The 17552-nt window shown below is 53.7% G+C and overlaps 7 protein-coding genes across 7 annotated transcripts; 5 read left to right on the top strand and 2 right to left on the bottom strand.

Annotated features, from left to right (window-relative positions):
* Nucleotides 1-646: 646 nt before the first annotated feature.
* BROUX77_000165 (uncharacterized protein) lies at nucleotides 647-6290 on the top strand (the record flags this gene model as incomplete). The annotated part of the gene is made up of 2 exons (XM_073746101.1): nucleotides 647-1166; nucleotides 1240-6290. 2 exons carry the CDS (start codon nucleotides 647-649, stop codon nucleotides 6288-6290), a joined length of 5571 nt encoding a protein of 1856 aa, XP_073608402.1.
* A 1002-nt stretch (nucleotides 6291-7292) lies between these two features.
* On the top strand, nucleotides 7293-8787 carry BROUX77_000164 (uncharacterized protein; the record flags this gene model as incomplete). The annotated part of the gene is made up of 2 exons (XM_073746090.1): nucleotides 7293-7566; nucleotides 7616-8787. 2 exons carry the CDS (start codon nucleotides 7293-7295, stop codon nucleotides 8785-8787), a joined length of 1446 nt encoding a protein of 481 aa, XP_073608401.1.
* A 525-nt stretch (nucleotides 8788-9312) lies between these two features.
* Nucleotides 9313-11244, bottom strand: BROUX77_000163 (uncharacterized protein; the record flags this gene model as incomplete). The annotated part of the gene is made up of 1 exon (XM_073746079.1): nucleotides 9313-11244. One exon carries the CDS (start codon nucleotides 11242-11244, stop codon nucleotides 9313-9315), a length of 1932 nt encoding a protein of 643 aa, XP_073608400.1.
* Nucleotides 11245-12035: 791 nt separating this feature from the next.
* Nucleotides 12036-13052, top strand: BROUX77_000162 (uncharacterized protein; the record flags this gene model as incomplete). The annotated part of the gene is made up of 1 exon (XM_073746068.1): nucleotides 12036-13052. One exon carries the CDS (start codon nucleotides 12036-12038, stop codon nucleotides 13050-13052), a length of 1017 nt encoding a protein of 338 aa, XP_073608399.1.
* Nucleotides 13053-13942: 890 nt separating this feature from the next.
* Nucleotides 13943-14794, top strand: BROUX77_000161 (uncharacterized protein; the record flags this gene model as incomplete). Its single annotated transcript, XM_073746057.1, has 1 exon — nucleotides 13943-14794. The coding sequence occupies one exon, from the start codon at nucleotides 13943-13945 to the stop codon at nucleotides 14792-14794; it is 852 nt and encodes a 283-aa protein (XP_073608398.1).
* Nucleotides 14795-15083: 289 nt separating this feature from the next.
* Nucleotides 15084-15549, bottom strand: BROUX77_000160 (uncharacterized protein; the record flags this gene model as incomplete). The annotated part of the gene is made up of 2 exons (XM_073746046.1): nucleotides 15084-15451; nucleotides 15516-15549. The coding sequence occupies 2 exons, from the start codon at nucleotides 15547-15549 to the stop codon at nucleotides 15084-15086; spliced, it is 402 nt and encodes a 133-aa protein (XP_073608397.1).
* Nucleotides 15550-16636: 1087 nt separating this feature from the next.
* Nucleotides 16637-17454, top strand: BROUX77_000159 (uncharacterized protein; the record flags this gene model as incomplete). Its single annotated transcript, XM_073746034.1, has 4 exons — nucleotides 16637-16669; nucleotides 16864-16902; nucleotides 16964-17038; nucleotides 17134-17454. 4 exons carry the CDS (start codon nucleotides 16637-16639, stop codon nucleotides 17452-17454), a joined length of 468 nt encoding a protein of 155 aa, XP_073608396.1.
* Nucleotides 17455-17552: the final 98 nt, after the last annotated feature.

The following is a 17552-nucleotide window of genomic DNA, read 5'->3' as shown; positions in this document are numbered from 1 at the left end:
AGTGATAAGCCGTCTGTCTGTACCATTGAACACTACGAATGGCTTATGGCTCATACTTTGGCATGCAGTGCCTAGTGCATCCAGGGCCCAACGAAGTGCTAATTGTAGTGGTATTATCGTACCTTGGACGCCCCTTGAACTGATGCCCTCCTTCCGTGAGCCCGTTCCCAATCAAACGAAGCGCGGCCTCAACTCTTTTTTTTTTTTGGTGGTGCTTGTGGTTGGTGGCACCTGCCTGTCTTGTTGTTTGTTTGTACTGTTGTCCTTCCTTCCTTTTTTGATAAACCCTTGAACAGCAGCGATTGCGCATTGGACCGGCCTTTATCGCCCATCCGTACAAAACTTGAGTGTTTGCTGTGGCCTCGCCTGCACATTGCAGCTTTCTCTGAATTGAAGCCTAGTCCAGTCTTTTTTCTTCTTCTTCCACCTCCGCTCTCTCCATACCCCCACTGACGGCTCATTGTCGACCGCATCTTTTTTATCACGACTGCGAGGCCTGACAAATAGCGGAAGGCGAGTCCTTGGGTGTGTTTTTTTTTCTTGCTCTTGCAGAGGCCTTCTCACTTAATCGGCCTCGGTTTTCACAACCCCTCCATACGCCTCTTCTCCTAATACCCTCCTTTTCCCACACAAAAATCTCGACACAATGCGGCCCGAAGTCGAACAGGAGCTTGCCCACACTCTGCTCATTGAGCTTTTGGCTTACCAGTTTGCCTCGCCCGTCAGATGGATTGAGACTCAAGATGTGTTCCTCGCCGAGAAAACAGCCGAGAGAATCGTCGAGGTTGGTCCTGCCGACACTCTGGGCGTGATGGCCAAGCGCACGCTGGCCAGCAAGTACGAGGCCTTCGATGCTGCCAAGTCAGTGCAGCGCCAGATTCTGTGCTACAACAAGGACGCCAAGGAGATCTACTACGATGTTGACCCCGTTGAGGAGGAGCCCGAGACTCCTGCTCCCTCCAGCAGCGATGCTACGCCTGCTGCCCCCGCTTCCGCCGCTGCCGCTCCCGTGGCTGCCGCTCCCGCCCCCAGTGCTGGCCCTGCTGCCCAGGTCGAAGATGCTCCTGTGCAAGCAATTGAAATTGTGCGGACTCTTGTTGCCCAAAAGCTCAAGAAACCCCTTCTTGAAGTGCCCCTCGGCAAAGCCATCAAAGATCTCGTCGGTGGTAAGTTATATAGCGATCGGTATCGCCACAGCTAAAAACTACTCGGAAATCTAACTCTCTTTCTCAATTGTAGGCAAATCAACCCTCCAAAATGAAATCCTCGGTGATCTGGGCAAGGAGTTCGGCTCGACACCGGAAAAGCCCGAAGATACCCCTCTCGACGAGCTTGGTGCTGCCATGCAGGCTACTTTTGATGGCCAGCTTGGCAAGCAGTCTCAGAGTCTCATTGCTCGTTTGATATCATCTAAGATGCCTGGTGGCTTCAACATCACAGCTGCCAGAAAGTACCTGGAAACTCGCTGGGGCCTGGCATCTGGCCGCCAAGACGGTGCTCTGCTTTTGGCCCTCACTATGGAGCCCCCTGCCCGTCTGGGCTCAGAAGGTGATGCCAAGGCCTTCCTTGATAATGTCACTCAGAACTACGCCAAGAATGCTGGAATCAGCCTTTCTACCGCCTCCGCTGCCGGCCCGGCTGCCGGTGGTGCCGGTGGTATGATGATGGACCCCGCTGCCATTGATGCTCTTACCAAGGATCAACGTGCGCTATTCAAGCAACAGCTGGAGCTTCTGGCTCGCTACCTCAAGATGGACCTTCGCGCTGGCGACAAGGCTTACATCAACGCTCAGCAGACTGAAAAGGTTCTGCAATCCCAGATTGACCTTTGGAATGCTGAGCATGGTGATTTCTATGCTGCTGGTATTGCTCCCTCTTTCAGTCCTCTCAAGGCTCGTGTTTACGACTCGTCGTGGAACTGGGCTCGTCAGGACTGCTTGACCATGTACTACGACATCATCTTTGGTCGCCTTCAGGTTGTTGATCGTGAGATTGTTTCCCAGTGCATCCGCATCATGAACCGCTCTAGCCCCACTATCCTCGACTTCATGCAATATCACATTGACAATGTCCCCACTGATCGCGGCGAGACTTACAAACTTGCCAAGGAGCTGGGCGCGCAGCTGATTGAGAACTGCCGCGAAGTTTTGGATGTTGCTCCTCATTACAAGGATGTTGCTGTTCCTACTGGTCCCCGCACGACCATCGACGCCAAGGGCAACCTCAACTACGAGGAGGTCCCCCGTGCTAGCTGCCGCAAGCTTGAGCACTATGTGCAGCAAATGAGTGAGGGTGGCAAGATCTCCGAGTATGGCAATCGTACAAAGGTGCAAAATGACCTTCAACGCATCTACAAACTGATCAAGCAGCAGCACAAGATGTCCAAGACTTCTCAACTGGAAATCAAGACCCTCTATGGCGATGTCTTACGCTCGCTCGCCATGAACGAGAGCCAGATCATCCCTAAGGACAATGGCAAGTACATCAAGAAGGCGTCGTCTGGTAACAAGGGCAAGGTTGAGACTATCCCCTTCCTGCATCTCAAGCGCAAGGCCCACCACGGTGGCTGGGATTACAGCAAGAAGCTCACTGGCCAGTACCTCAACGGCCTGGTTGAGGCCGCTCGCGATGGTGTGACCTACAAGGACCGTTATGCTCTGATGACTGGTGCTGGTGCTGGCTCCATTGGTGCTGAAGTTCTGCAGGGGTTGATTAGTGGTGGTGCCAAGGTTGTTGTGACAACCAGCCGTTACTCTCGTGAAGTTACCGAGTACTACCAATCCATGTACACTCGCTATGGTGCTCGGGGCTCGCAGCTGATTGTTGTTCCCTTCAATCAGGGTAGCAAGCAGGATGTTGAGGCTCTTGTTGAATACATCTACGACCCCAAGAACGGTCTGGGTTGGGATCTAGATTTCATTGTTCCCTTCGCTGCCATTTCTGAGAATGGCCGTCAAATTGATGATCTGGACTCCAAGTCTGAGCTGGCTCACCGTATCATGCTGACCAACTTGCTGCGTCTGCTTGGTGCTGTCAAGAGACAGAAGCACGAGCGTGGCTTCGAGACACGCCCTGCCCAGGTTGTCTTGCCTCTGTCTCCCAACCATGGTACCTTTGGTAACGATGGTCTGTACTCCGAGTCTAAGCTGGGTCTGGAAACCCTCTTCAACCGTTGGCACTCCGAGTCCTGGGCCAACTACCTCACCATTTGTGGTGCAGTCATTGGTTGGACCCGTGGTACTGGTCTGATGAACGGTAACAACATTGTTGCTGAGGGTGTTGAGGCTTTTGGTGTTCGCACCTTCTCCCAGCAAGAAATGGCCTTCAACCTTCTTGGCCTCATGTCGCCTGCCATTATTGATCTGTGCCAGAACGAGCCTGTATTTGCCGATCTCAACGGTGGTCTCCAATTCATCCCCAACCTGAACGAGATCATGACCAAACTTCGTTCCGATATCATGCAGACCAGTGAGGTTCGAAAGGCCGTTTCCAAGGAGACCGCTATTGAAAACACTGTTGTCAACGGAGCTGATTCAGAGGCTCTTTACAAGCGCAAGGTTGTCCAGCCCCGTGCCAACATCAAGTTTGACTTCCCCGAGAAGCTTGACTGGGACTCTGAAATCGCCCCGCTCAATGAAAAACTCAAGGGCATGGTTGATTTGGAGAAGGTTGTCGTTGTCACTGGTTTTGCCGAGGTTGGTCCTTGGGGTAACTCTCGTACTCGCTGGGAGATGGAGGCTTACGGAGAATTCTCTCTGGAGGGCTGCGTCGAGATGGCTTGGATAATGGGTTTGATCAAGAACCACAACGGCCCCATCAAGGGCAAGCCTTACTCCGGCTGGGTTGACGCTAAGTCTGGCGAGCCGGTTGATGACAAGGACATCAAGTCCAAGTACGAAAAGTTCATTCTCGAGCACAGCGGGATCCGTCTCATTGAGCCTGAGCTGTTCGATGGTTACGACCCCAACAAGAAGCAGCTTCTGCACGAGGTCGTCATTGAGGAAGACCTTGAGCCTTTTGAGGCCTCCAAGGAGACTGCCGAGGAGTTCAAGCGCGAGCACGGCGACAAGGTCGAAATCTTCGAGATTCAGGAGTCTGGCGAATACACTGTCCGTGTCAAGAAGGGTGCTTCTCTTTGGATTCCCAAGGCCCTTCGTTTCGACCGCCTCGTTGCTGGTCAGATCCCTACTGGCTGGGACGCGAAACGCTATGGTATTCCCGAGGATATCATCAGCCAAGTCGACCCTGTCTCTCTGTTCGTTCTCGTTGCTGTTGCCGAGGCCCTGCTTTCCGGTGGTATTACCGATCCTTATGAGTTCTACAAGTACGTTCACGTTTCTGATGTGGGTAACTGCATTGGTTCTGGTATGGGTGGTTCTACCGCTCTGCGTGGCATGCACAAGGCTCGTTTCCAGGACCAGCCTCTGCAGAACGATATTTTGCAAGAGTCTTTCATCAACACCATGAGTGCGTGGGTCAACATGCTTCTGCTATCGTCCTCTGGTCCTATTAAGACTCCTGTTGGTGCTTGCGCCACTGCTGTTGAGTCCGTTGATATTGGTTATGAGACTATCGTTGAAGGCAAGGCTCGCATTTGCCTGGTTGGTGGCTTTGATGACTTTGGTGAGGAGGGCTCGTACGAGTTCGCCAACATGAAGGCCACTAGCAACGCTGTCGATGAGTTTGCTCATGGCCGCACGCCCAAGGAGATGTCTCGTCCCACAACCACCACCCGTAACGGCTTCATGGAGTCTCAGGGCAGTGGTGTTCAGATCATTATGACTGCTAAGTTGGCTTTGGAGATGGGTGTCCCCATTTACGGTATCCTGGCTCTTACTACTACTGCTTCTGACAAGATTGGCCGTTCGGTTCCTGCTCCTGGTCAGGGTGTGCTTACCACTGCTCGCGAGCATGCTGGAAAGTTCCCTTCGCCTATGCTTGATATCAACTACCGCCGCCGCCAGATTGAGCTTCGCAAGAAGCAGATCAAGCAATGGCAAGAGTCGGAGCTGGAGTATGTGTATGATGAGGTCCAGGCTATCAAGGCCCAGGGTGGCGAAATTGACGAGAAGGAGTACACCAGTGAGCGCATTGCCCACATCAACAAGGAGGCTGCTCGTCAAGAGTCCGAGGTTCTCAACAGCCTGGGTAACCACTTCTGGAAGAAGGATCCTTCGATTGCTCCTCTGCGTGGTGCTTTGGCTACTTGGGGTCTTACTATTGACGATCTTGATGTTGCTTCTTTCCACGGCACTTCAACCAAGGCCAATGACAAGAACGAGTCCTCTGTCATCTGCCAGCAACTCAAGCATCTTGGCCGCAAGAAGGGTAACGCCGTCCTTGGTATCTTCCAGAAGTACCTTACCGGTCACCCCAAGGGTGCTGCCGGCGCCTGGATGTTGAACGGTTGTCTTCAGGTTCTGAACACTGGTTTGGTTCCTGGTAACCGCAACGCCGACAACGTGGACAAGGTCATGGAGCAGTTTGACATGATTGTCTACCCCAGCCGCAGCATCCAGACTGATGGCATCAAGGCTTTCTCAGTCACCTCGTTCGGTTTTGGCCAGAAGGGTGCCCAGGCTATTGGTATCCACCCCCGGTACCTGTTTGCCACCCTGGACAAGGCTACCTATGAGGACTACACCACCCGTCTTGAGTCTCGCCAGAAGAAGACCTACCGCTACTTCCACAACGGTCTGATCAACAACAGCATCTTCGTGGCTAAGTCTCACTCGCCGTACAGCGATGAGCAGCTCACGGAGGTTCTGCTGAACCCCGATGCTCGTGTGACTGAAGACAAGAAGACCTCTGAGCTGAACTACCCTGCCAACTTCATGAAGCTGTCAGAGAAGACACAGACGGCGGCACAAAGCCGTGAGACCAACGAGATGGTGCAGGTTTTGGCTCAAGGTGTGCAGTCTGAGAACAACAAGGTCGGTGTTGATGTCGAGGATATTTCGGCGATCAACATGGACAACGAGACCTTCTTTGAACGTAACTTCACTGCTGAGGAGATTTCCTACTGCCGCAGTGCTCCCAGCCCGCAGAGCTCATTTGCTGGTCGCTGGAGTGCCAAGGAGGCGGTTTTCAAGTCTCTTGGTGTCACGTCGCGTGGTGGCGGTGCTGCCATGAAGGACATCGAGATTGTGCGCAGTGAGACTGGCGCGCCCTCGGTCAAGCTGAGCGGCGAGGCTGCTGCTGCTGCTTCCAAGGCGGGTGTCAAGAGTGTAAGCGTGTCGATTTCTCACTCGGAGACACAGGCTGTTGCCGTTGCTGTTTCTACCTTTTAAGCTGTATCGTGGGTTTTCTTATGAGAGCTTTTGCTCAGTGTTTCATTTTGGGATATGATAATGGCTGCTTGTGTGCTTTATTCTTGGGTTGTTGTTGTATGCATGCATCAGGTTGTCTTTTTGGTTGTTTTGTTTAATTTTTTGGTTCAAAAATAGTTCGAGACCAATATAGAGTTTTCTGTTCAACATGAAGATGATGGATTAACATTGAGATGGTGCAGATGTCGCTTGTTGAACGCCGTGTCCAATGGGTCTAACCCTGAGTGATCGCGGACCTATAACCCTAACGATACCAATGATAGCCAAATTTCCCGACAGCGTTGATTGGCGGTCTGGGCTACACGCTCCAGCTGAGCCGCGGCTCTTGACTCTGGATTCCTACGGTTTCCGGCGTTCCAAGAAGCCGCTGGCTGAGCAGATGCAAGCTTATCTTGACCAAAAAAAAGCCAAGTCACCGAGTGTTTTAGCGGTGTTGGCGTGTCTGTCCTCGTGTAAGTTGTGGCGGAAGAAGCTGAGTAAAAGGGGCTGGATAAGACACCACGTACTACCAGTAGCTAGTTTACAAAGTATAAGGGAGATGGACACACCTGCGGTTTTTTGTTTTGTTTTTTTCCCTTCTTTTTGTCTTCTTTTTAGTTGGGCTTGACTGGCTTTGCTCAACATTCAGTCTTATCTTGGCAAAAAGCTGCTGCATCTCACAAACCAGATTCACCATCGTTGCTAGAAAACAGACAACTATTCCGTACACCGCGCAATTAGGCGGCTGATTAAGAGAGAGTTTGCGGGTTTGCACTGTTGACTTGTCCAGGAAGGCATTCTAGAGTTCAAGGGGAGTAGCGGTTCTTGGACGGGCTGAACCAGGCTTCATTGTTCCTATTATTTTCTACGCAAAGCAGCACGTCGAACGACCGTGTTCTGATTCTGATACGCGGCCGATTCTCAGATTGATAGAACTGGGCGTCTGTTTTGTTTCTTTCCCCCGTTGTTTTGTTTCCTTGCATCATGACGCAGTCAATATCCGCGGGTGTCCGTGCCGAGAGACGCCGGCCGCAGCTCTTCCTCGGGAACTTTGTACACAGCAGGTCGCGCGAGGAGTTGGTGTATTGGCACGATACTGCAGTGGCGGTTTCGGCAGATGGCGTCATTGTAGCTATCCAGCTGGACTGTAATGAGGCTAGAGCCAAGGCCGAGCTGCTACCGGGGCTGAAATGGGCACTGGAAGAGGTCGAGATCACCACCACGGCAGACAAGCAGTTTTTCTTTCCCGGCTTTATAGGTGAGAACACTACTGGGACCATTGAAAGAACTCATACTGACATCACTAGATACACACATCCATGCCTCGCAGTATCCCAATGTCGGCATTTTTGGAAAGTCAACTCTGCTAGACTGGCTAAACACATATACCTTTCCGCTAGAGAGCAGTCTGGTTGATGGCGCCAAGGCCCGGCGTGTGTATTCCGCTTGTGTGCGCCGGACCCTGGCACATGGCACAACCTCCGCTTCATATTTTGCCACACAATCCGCCGCATCCACAGCCGTGCTGGCCGACGTGTGCCTGGCACTCGGACAGCGTGCCCTGGTTGGCCGCGTCTGCATGGACCATGCCGCCATGTGCCCCGAGTACTACCGGGACGAGACTCCCGAGGCTGCGCAGGCTGCCACGGTGCAGAGCATTGCATACATCCGTAGCATCGACCCGACCTACGAGATAGTCAAGCCTATCCTGACGCCGCGGTTTGCGCCGTCGTGCTCGCGCGAGTCACTGTCGATTCTCGGTAAAATCGCCGCCGAAACAGGGCTGCCCGTGCAAACACACATCTCGGAAAACAAGGCAGAGTGCCAGCTCGTCGGCTCGTTGTTTCCCGAGGCTGGCTCCTACGCCAAGGTCTACGACGAAGCCCGGCTCCTGACGCCGCGGACCATTCTTGCGCACGGCATCCACCTGTCCGAGGAGGAGGCGTCGCTGATTGCGTTGCGGGGCAGCAAAATCTCTCACTGCCCATGCAGCAACAGCTGCATCACTAGCGGAACGGCGCGGGTGCGCTGGCTGTGGGACCGCGGCATCGATGTCGGCCTCGGCACTGATGTTAGCGGCGGCTACTCGCCCAGCATACTCGAGGCGGCGCGCCAGGCTGCGCTGGTATCACGCCACGTGGCCATGGGCATGACCGAGGGCAGAGAGCGCGAGACGACCAAGCTCAGCGTTGAGGAAGTGCTGTACCTGGCGACAAAGGGGGGCGCTGTTGTCATGGGCATGGAGGACAAGGTGGGCTCCTTTGCGGTGGGGATGCAGTGGGACGCGATCCAAATCAAGCTGGCGACTCTCACGGATGAGGGCGGGCGCACAGAGGATGAAGGCGAGGATGCAGGCAACGTCGATCTATTCGGGTGGGAGTCATGGGAGGATGTGGTGGCCAAGTGGCTGTTTAACGGCGACGACCGCAACTGCAAGAAGGTATGGGTCAAAGGACGCCTGGTGCACCAGCGCCGATAGAACGTGGAGTTTTTTTGATGAACGCTGGATTTATCAGTATGATTGGATGCTTGGACTTTCATGTGCACTCTCTTCTTCATCCGTAAACTAGAATGAATGTCTTATTTTGATATTTTGAAGTAGTAGGTCCTGGCTGCTTGTGATCTCATCCAACCATGGAAGGTTACACAAACCGAATCGGAGGAGGGCTTGTGCTACTATAGCTAAGTCGCCCGTCAACCTTTGTGAATGTGCCAAGCGTAACAGTATGCGAAATATGGTCGGTTTTGTGAGAAATATCACTAGATTTGAGGATTTGTTCGAGGTATGACATGATCACAATACTTGGAATATCTCAATCGCAGTTTTCAGCCTGTTGGGTCGTTCAAGTCGACGATGTTTGAACATATTCAGTCTTTGTACATGCTCATAAACACTGTATTGAATTGCTCCATCTCTGTAACTATATAAATCAAGTACACATTACCAACTCTGTTGGCTAAATAAAAGGCCGTTCAAATCATCTACAAAGCTGTTCCACTATCATTACCGCAACAATATCTCTTGCACCGTCGCCAAACCCTGCTTCAACAAATCTAACACCTCACCGTCCATCAGCCCATGCACATAACTCTCGCCCAAGAATCGATACCCGCCTCCCGCTGCCGGCCGTAGCACATATAGGACCTGCCCGCCCAGCAAGACAAACATCTGGTCGCCTTCACGCGCACATTCAGGCACCAATGCCAGGCCGTCCGAGTTCCAGTCCTTTTGCACGACCCTTGCCATCTTCCTACCAGTACATGCGACGCGTACCCCGTTAGGTGGCGGCTGAAGCTCATCCCTGGACTGCCACGATGTGTGCAGGTCGCGATTGTCGGCGCGAGATGTGCGGCCAAAGGCTTCGTACCCGGAAAACTCGAGCCCGGCGACAAGGAGCTTGTTGAATGCTTCCATCTCCGTCTCTCCTGTAAAGTACTGCTCGGTGCCGATACTCTGGTGCCATGTGTCTATCACTTGCTGTGAATCGCCTGGCTGGAACGCGGGTTGGAGGTCGTACAAGTACCCGAGTCGGTAGCCTTTGACGTGCAGTGTGCGGTCTGAGAATCCAACCAGCTGCGTAGACACGATCCCAAGGTCTTCGAGATCTCGCCGTGTTCCCGACGCACAGTAGACTGCACCTTTGTTTCGACTGCGCGGTTGCCTTTGATGTGAATCCGTTGCCATGTCGTCAAAGTATTTGCGGAATGATACTTGGTACTGTGATTTGTGCCGCCAGTCAGGGAGCCAAGACGGAAGCCCCGTCGTCCCCCCCTCTGGTAAGCCATCTGCGCCGAGAAAGTCGAGTTTAGTGCTGTAGTCACTTGACCGTACATGTGCCTTGACGACGTCAGTGTATACTTCCAACAAACTCTTTGAGTAGTCGGGAAATAGTCCCTTGGCGCAACTAGGCTGCACCATACCCAGGGCTGCATAGACTTTGTCGCGTGGGTCAGTTGCTTCAAAATGCCGACATGACATGAGCACATCGAGCAGCTGTGGTAGGTAGACATCTGACATCCGTTGTTGATCTACCATATCTTTAATTCCGTACACAAACGACGAGATGCCGTAGGCAGCAAAGGCAGACTCTTCGGGATACAGTCGGGTTATAGCCATGAGCATCGCAAACATCAGCACGTCGTTGAGATCTATACGCACATGGCCACAAACAATCCAGGTTGGCCGTCCAGACGTCATTTCATGGGCCACCCAAATGCGTGACCACCATGGCTTTGCAAAGAACTTTTGGACAGCCCGCCAAAAGGCATCCTCTTCAGCATCGCCACACAAACAAAAGTCGTCGGCAAACATGTCGCCCGCCCAGCTTGGGATGTCCAAGAAGGATCGAGACGGCGGGGCAACGGCATGGTACTTCTCCATGACGGTGTGGATCTTGGCCAGGGCTACAGATGCATCTGTGTAGGCTGGATCGAAGCCAAAATCGTCCCCTGATGTATCGTCGCCAAGATATCCCATAACGCATACTGAATGGCGGTAGATGGCACCCATACGAGCAACCTGGGCGCTCTTTTCAGCCTCGTCAAACTGATTTATACTCAGCGCATCGGCCCAGATGAAGTGTGATGGCCAGCTATCGCCACCCTCTTGCGATCTGGGAGCAGATGCCGCAGTGTACTCTGCCGGTGAGGCATCGCTGTCGCTGATGTCTAGTCGAAACTGCTCTAATGCACAATACAGATTATGCGTAACCGAAAACCTAGCGCCGTTGACCAAGACTGGCGCAACTTCTTCCGAGTTGCCCCAGGTATAGGATAGTGCTGTGTACCTGGGGGCCTGTGAAGCGCGAAAGACATGGAGCTTTAGTTCAAGGGGGAGTTCTGCATCATAGCCGTAGGTCGCGACCTCTGGAATAGGGAAAACTTCCACAAGACGAATCTCGTCGCTACGAAGGGCGCGGGGGTAGAGCTTGTCCATAGCGTGCAGGGCTGTGGTGAGGTTCAGGGAGAAACGGAAGCGCGAGAAGAAACAATAGGTCCGGGCCTATAGGTGAAGAGCGGCCGGGAAATAGGACAGCTGATGGGCAGGAAGAAAGAAAAAGAAAGAAACAAGATCACAGAATCAAGCCATGGCAAAGCCGGCGCCAAGTGCTTTACAAAACAAGTTAGGCAGGAGGAGCAAAGAGATAATAACTACCAAGCGCCGGGCACCAGCAAATCAGCTTTGGCGAAATGCAGGCCAGCAAAGGCATCGACGAGGTGGGGGGATGGCAGCGGGAGTTGGGCCATCCAACATGGGAGCCACATTGGCGATCAACCAAGATAGCCAACTACGTGAAGAAGCAAAAGAGAGAAGCAACGGTCTACCTGCGGGATACAACGGGGAGTCCAGGCCAGAGAGAGCACGCAGGCCGAAGTCTCCGGCGCTCGGAGAATGGCAGTCCCGGCACCCACAACGCAAACCAACAGCGGGGTATCAGCAGATCAAGCCAACTGCAGCTGGTTTGGCGCAAGTGTGTGCATGGAGGATGGAGGAGGAAGAGAAGGAGAGGGGTAACATGGCTATCAATATGCATGCTATTAAGCGGTCGTCTAAGCCTGAAGAATCCAGCCAACTAACCAACACAGATTTGTGGGGCATCCTGCTTGCGATGAGACACAAGGGTTAGGGTATGGGTGTGCTACATTCTCGACTGTCGAGATCCTGGCTCATGGTCTCTCCATTTACACAACTTGCATTCTGCTGCGCTGTCGGCCACGCCCACCACCATGGCCGATCAATCGGACCCATCAGGGCCCACCACCGTCTTCAACACCTCCTTCTCGGCATACCGTGCATCCCCGCTGCATCTCTCGTCGCCGCTGACCGACGCGCGCCTGGCCACGCTCTCGCGTCGCCTCCGCGATACCCTTGTGGGCGACACGGTTCGCGGCATCCATGTCACCTCTGTGACCGACGAGTCGCTCGCGCGTGCAGGAGCCCTGGAGCGCGTCGTGCTGCGCTGGGCCGCTGCCACGGAGCTCTTGAACGCCACGTCGGCAGAAGACGACGCGGAAAGCGAGTTGGCCGGCCATCAGGGTCTTGTGATAGAGCTGCGTTATGAAAACGCACGGGGAGAGGCTATTCTCCTCCCGAGACTAAAGGATGCGGCAAAATCAGCGGGCGATGGCGATGTTTGGATGGAGGGCGCCGGAGAGTCGCTGAGCACAAGGGATAAATTCGCACAGCTGCCGCTACTCCTTCTTCGTATGCCTGGGCCGTTGAAGGCGGTGATTGTGGATTTCTTACAAGGCGTCTTTGACTGCCGCATTGTGCCATTGCGCCTAGATGCCAAGACCCTAATCGGCGTTTGGGAGCACTGGATCAGCTCAACGCCGATAAAGGGGCCTACAGCCAAAGACTTTGTACTCACGCTCTCCTTTTCCATCCCCCAGGCCCCCGAAGAAGAAAAAGCTGACTGCGGCCTGACGTCGTTGGACATTGTCGTTGCCGTCGATGACCTATCCAAGTTTGTGCGCTCGGGAAAGAGACTGGAACGAACGGGCGGCGTGGACTCGATGGCCGAGAGAAGTATCCGCGGCCCATTCACAGCAGCACTGGCGCGGTACGTCAGCCAAAATACGGCGTTGGATATCTTCCATCCAGCTGTTTCTGTGTCCAAGATTGCGTGCGGAGGCTTCGTGCTCTCCGATGGCCGGTGCAAGATTTTTTCTCCGCTGGATGTCGACTCGCCCATGTGGGCTCGCGGCGTTGTGGAGGCATTGATTGAAAAGGCCTCGCCATGAGCAGCAGACAGAATAAGACAAGTGGCTTCAAGTGTAGCTTGCGAGATGCATGATGGTTTGGGATTGAACAGTCATCTCCATCTACCTGTTGTGGCTTGCCTCGGCCTCACGAATCATCGATTTAGGTCGTCTCATAGATTCAGTCTCGAATGGTAGATGAACCTTTCGCTTGATATGGTGCCGGGTGTTTGGTAAAGTGGATGATGCATCCGACGGTCCCCCAAGGCTATTGAAGCTATAGTGAGTCTACATTATGCAGGATATGAGTAGAGCCTCCAAGCTGCACATTCTATGCTTTGCACCAACCCTTATATTCTAACCTCCTAGACCTTTATCGCACTGCCATGCCGGCTGGTGTCATTCAAAATTCTCTGGACACATTATCGAGTCTCCTCTAGGGGCTTATACTACCCAGTCTAGTGGGAAAAGACCCTTGATAAATCGTAACCCAGCACCCTTTGCATGCTCCAGGGGCGATAGATGACACAAGTTAGACTTCTGATAACTATACATATCTTCACATGCAAGTCTCTATATCTCTGTATAGAGTTGTCCTGTGACTACAGAGCCAAGCACTTTGACATGTACAAGTAATTGTGCACATAATGCCCAGGTGACACAAGGCCGATTTCAAAGATCCACACTTATCGATAAGAAGCTGTCCAACTTGTCAGATTTCTCGTCACGCCGCGACGAAATGGACGAAGATCATCTGCCAACACAACGCGACAACAGGAGACTGCATTCTCTAGGCTGCTTTTTTTTTCTTCATTCTCTCTCATACACTGAAACGAAAGCAGGCAGCCAAGACTCTTGTTTCTTCTTCTACGCCCACCACACGATACATCATCACCGCCCCAGCGCCCATCTTGACACAACAACCCACCGCCATGCCTCCCATTCCCACAGCTTCCAAGCGCAAACACACTGCCAGTCCGCCGCAGCCTACCAAGAAGCCCAAATTGCAGGCCCCTAGCACCGCCGACGAGCACGCTGCCGCCGGCGCCCCAGCCCACCCTGCCAGCGCCAGCTCCGCCGAGGCTGCGCATGCGCCACCCCAGCGCGCCACCGCTCTGACCAGCAGCAGCAATAGCAATAGCAATAGCAGCAACGCCAACACATTGTCAACGCCTCTGCCCACGGCCGCCCACGAGCCGCTGCTCGCGACTCTCTGCAAAAAGTACACGGTTCTGCAGCTGTCCGTGATATCGTCGTCGCAACTGCGGACGCGCATTACCCGCGCGCTGCAGCATCTCTCTACAAGTCCTGCCGGCAAGGATAGCCAGGCCGCGCTGGTGTTTCTGCATGCGCGGCCGGGCGACGTCGGCAAGATGATTTCGATTGCGGAAAAGGTCAAGAGCCTACTGGCTGCAGAGGGCACGGCTTGGGTTCAGTACAATAGGCTTTTCGAGAGCGCGGCCAGGGCCACAGGGAAGAACAAGAGGAATGGCGCCCGGGGCCATAGTCAGGGTGGGGCACGGGAAATGGTGGCTGTGCCGGCTGTGGATGACGACGCACAAGCAGCACAACAAAGCACTGCACAAGGCGATCAAAACGCCGACGACGAGAGTGATGATGACTACTTTGAATCTACCGCAAATCGATTCGAGCGGGCTGCGAACCCGCCCAAAGCCCAACGGCCTACGATGTCACTAAGCATATATCTTTCTGTGGTGTCAATACCAGAGCTTCGGAGCAGCCCGGGCATCAGTATGCAGACTAGCGAGGATACGGTAGAGTAAGGGAGCAAAGTAAAAAAAGTTTTGGCTACATCAACAAAACATGAATAAGAGAAAAAGACATGGCAGCCACAACCGTGGCGTGTGGCTAAAAAAAGCCGACACCAGACAACATAAGCTGCTTTAGAATACATGATGGGCAAGAAATGGGAGTACCAGACATTGATCGGGGAAGGCAAAGCGGGGTTGGTTAGCTTCTGAAGAAGCAGTATAGAAGCGACACGAGGGCCGCGATAGATTGTGGACGGCGGGACATGTGTCTTGAGGTGTGACATGGATCTCAGGGCATTATCTAAACCTGGGGATCAACGGGCTTGGCCGAGTTGTCGTAAGATATCCGCAGGACAAAGTTGACGACAATGGCGAGCATAAGAATGATGGCCAGGAAGGTCGGGCCAAAGCGGTCGTCGAAGCCTGCTTGGCCACGCATTCGAATGGATTTCGCACGCCAATGATAGGTCGTCAGGGCGTAGATCATGGTCAGCATGGCGACGCCCGTAAACATAAAGGACGAGACAAAGGCCGGGCGGTCGCCAAAGTTGAGCATGCCAATGGCCAGGGCGCCGATGACGACGGTAAAGTTGAGCCAGGAGAGAAAAGTACGCTCGTTGGCGAAGAAGACCTTGGGCTCGACACGCGTGGGCAGGGCGATGCGTTTGCCTGGGGAGAGACTGTCAGTAAGTGTGATGCGAGAAACGGACGGAACGGGGCGAGAGGTGCATACCGGGGGCGGTCTGGAGGAGAGGCTGAGTCGACATGGCAGCTGATTAGATATAGACAATAGAAAATAGGGCGATTACGATGTATGGACAAGTGCGCGATGTGTGGAAGCTGGTGAGATGACAGGTGTTGGCGAGTCGCGATATGGGCCGGGAGGCAAAAGTCGGTCGAGCTAAGAGATGGGGGATGTCGATAATTAACGCAGCAAGAGAGCGGCGATGGACAAAACAAAAGCAACGGCACGATCGCGTAAGAAATACTAGGCCGGCGAGCGTTGGTGGGCAAGTGCAAAAGGCGGTGGACGATGGGAGAGGAGAAGAGAAGAAAAGAGGGAGAGGAGCGAAAACAAGAAAGCTCCCGCAAATTCGAGGACGTTAGCTTTATTTGAGCCTGGACTTGGAAGGAAGGCACGGCTCCTTGCGCGCCTGCTGAAAGAGGCGAGACGCTAAAAAAAAGCAAGTTTTGCGTGGGCAGGCAGTCAAAAAAATCAGTCAGAGTCAGCGTTAACAGTGCATTTATGAGAGATTAATAACTGCCAGCAATCAACATGATCGATGCCGCTCTACATTTTTCTGCTGAAATTGTTCGCAATGCGTCGCGTCGTGCCAGCGCAGTTGCGATCTTCATGCTGGACGCCTTCCTCGTTTGGAGACACAGAGCTTATGCTCCAGCACGTTGAATTGCGCCGGCCGGTGATTGGCTCATCCAGCTCGCTGCTCTCCACAGTCCTAACCCTAACGGCTTCCACGCTTATCTTCTCCCTGGGGTTTGACCCTTGGCTCGCCTTCGCCCTTTGTCTCCCCACTCCAACCTGGCTGCTGTGATTGGCCAGGCTTGTTTACTAGCTCTGGCTGTTTTGTCTCAGTCGTGCCTGGCCTTGTCATCCCTCCAAATCAGAGGACATGCAAATAGGAACTCGCCGTAACTAGTCGACCTTCTCCCATCCACGCTCAGCCCAGATCCGTCTAATCCCTCGTCCGTTGTCTGTCGAACGCCGTTTTATTTCTCATTTTACACCCGTTTATCGCAACTCCACGCCTTTGCCGAGGACCAGACAAGACAAGCCATATCCGCCATAATCCACAATACCCAGACCCATCGCCACCCACCACGTCTGCTGCCACAATGTCTGACGCCGCGGCTCCCACCAAGAAGATTGTACGTTGTGGCGCCCCTGGCCGCCGCTGCTCGGCGTGGCTGCCTTCGCCGACGAGAGGCTGCTGCGTCCGTGTCGCGGCTCCGCACGTCGACATCGCCAGACGCGCTCTCGTCGGCGCACGCCGTGCCTCGCGATGCTCTGCTGCGTGACTCGGAATCGCATCTTGCTGACGCTCTGCCATCGTATGCTCTAGCCCATCCCCGTCTCTCGCCTTACTGAGATTGCTACTTCGGTATGTCCATCAAACCCGGCCTGTCGTGCGATCGGCTCTTCAATACTAACCCCTCGGCTAGGCTTGCGAGAAGGCCATCGGAGACGCCAAGTGCTACGACCATCCCAAGACAGCAGAATGGAACAACACTATTATTGTACGTAACAGCCTAGTTTCTCTACATCCCCGGTACCATCTTTTGGCCCAACGCGTTGCCTATTCTCCGCTGACACTATGCTACGTGACCAACAGAACACCATTCTAGAGGCCTGCATTGACGAGACTAAGAACATCAAGAAGGCCAATAGCCCCCGGTACAAGTTTGTGTGCAACAGCTCCATCGTGCAGCACACGGCGCCCAGCGAGGACGAGGACGATGATGACGACGAGACCGAGGAAAGCGCCGAGCCCAAAGAGAAGGAGTTCAAGGCTTCGGGTGCCCGCCGCGGCATGCACAGTGCCACTGCGGCATTCTGGGACGACGCCCAGGACGGCATGTGGAGCTTCAAGTATGACGGCGCTGCTTCCAAGGGTCTGGATATCATCATCATGCTAGTGTGGGTGCACGTTTAGAATTGCTTCGCAAGACACATTTGAAGAGATGCTACTCTTGTGTTGCTGAAACTGCTCCTTGTTCTCGTGCTATGTTTTCCTTTGCGTCTTTGTCTCTG

Source organism: Berkeleyomyces rouxiae, assembly GCF_048999995.1.
Source record: "Berkeleyomyces rouxiae strain 22BRR77 chromosome Unknown BrBRR77_ptg000001l, whole genome shotgun sequence".
In the NCBI taxonomy this organism is placed as follows: Eukaryota; Fungi; Ascomycota; class Sordariomycetes; order Microascales; family Ceratocystidaceae; genus Berkeleyomyces; species Berkeleyomyces rouxiae.
This window is presented reverse-complemented; position numbering and strand designations above follow the sequence as displayed.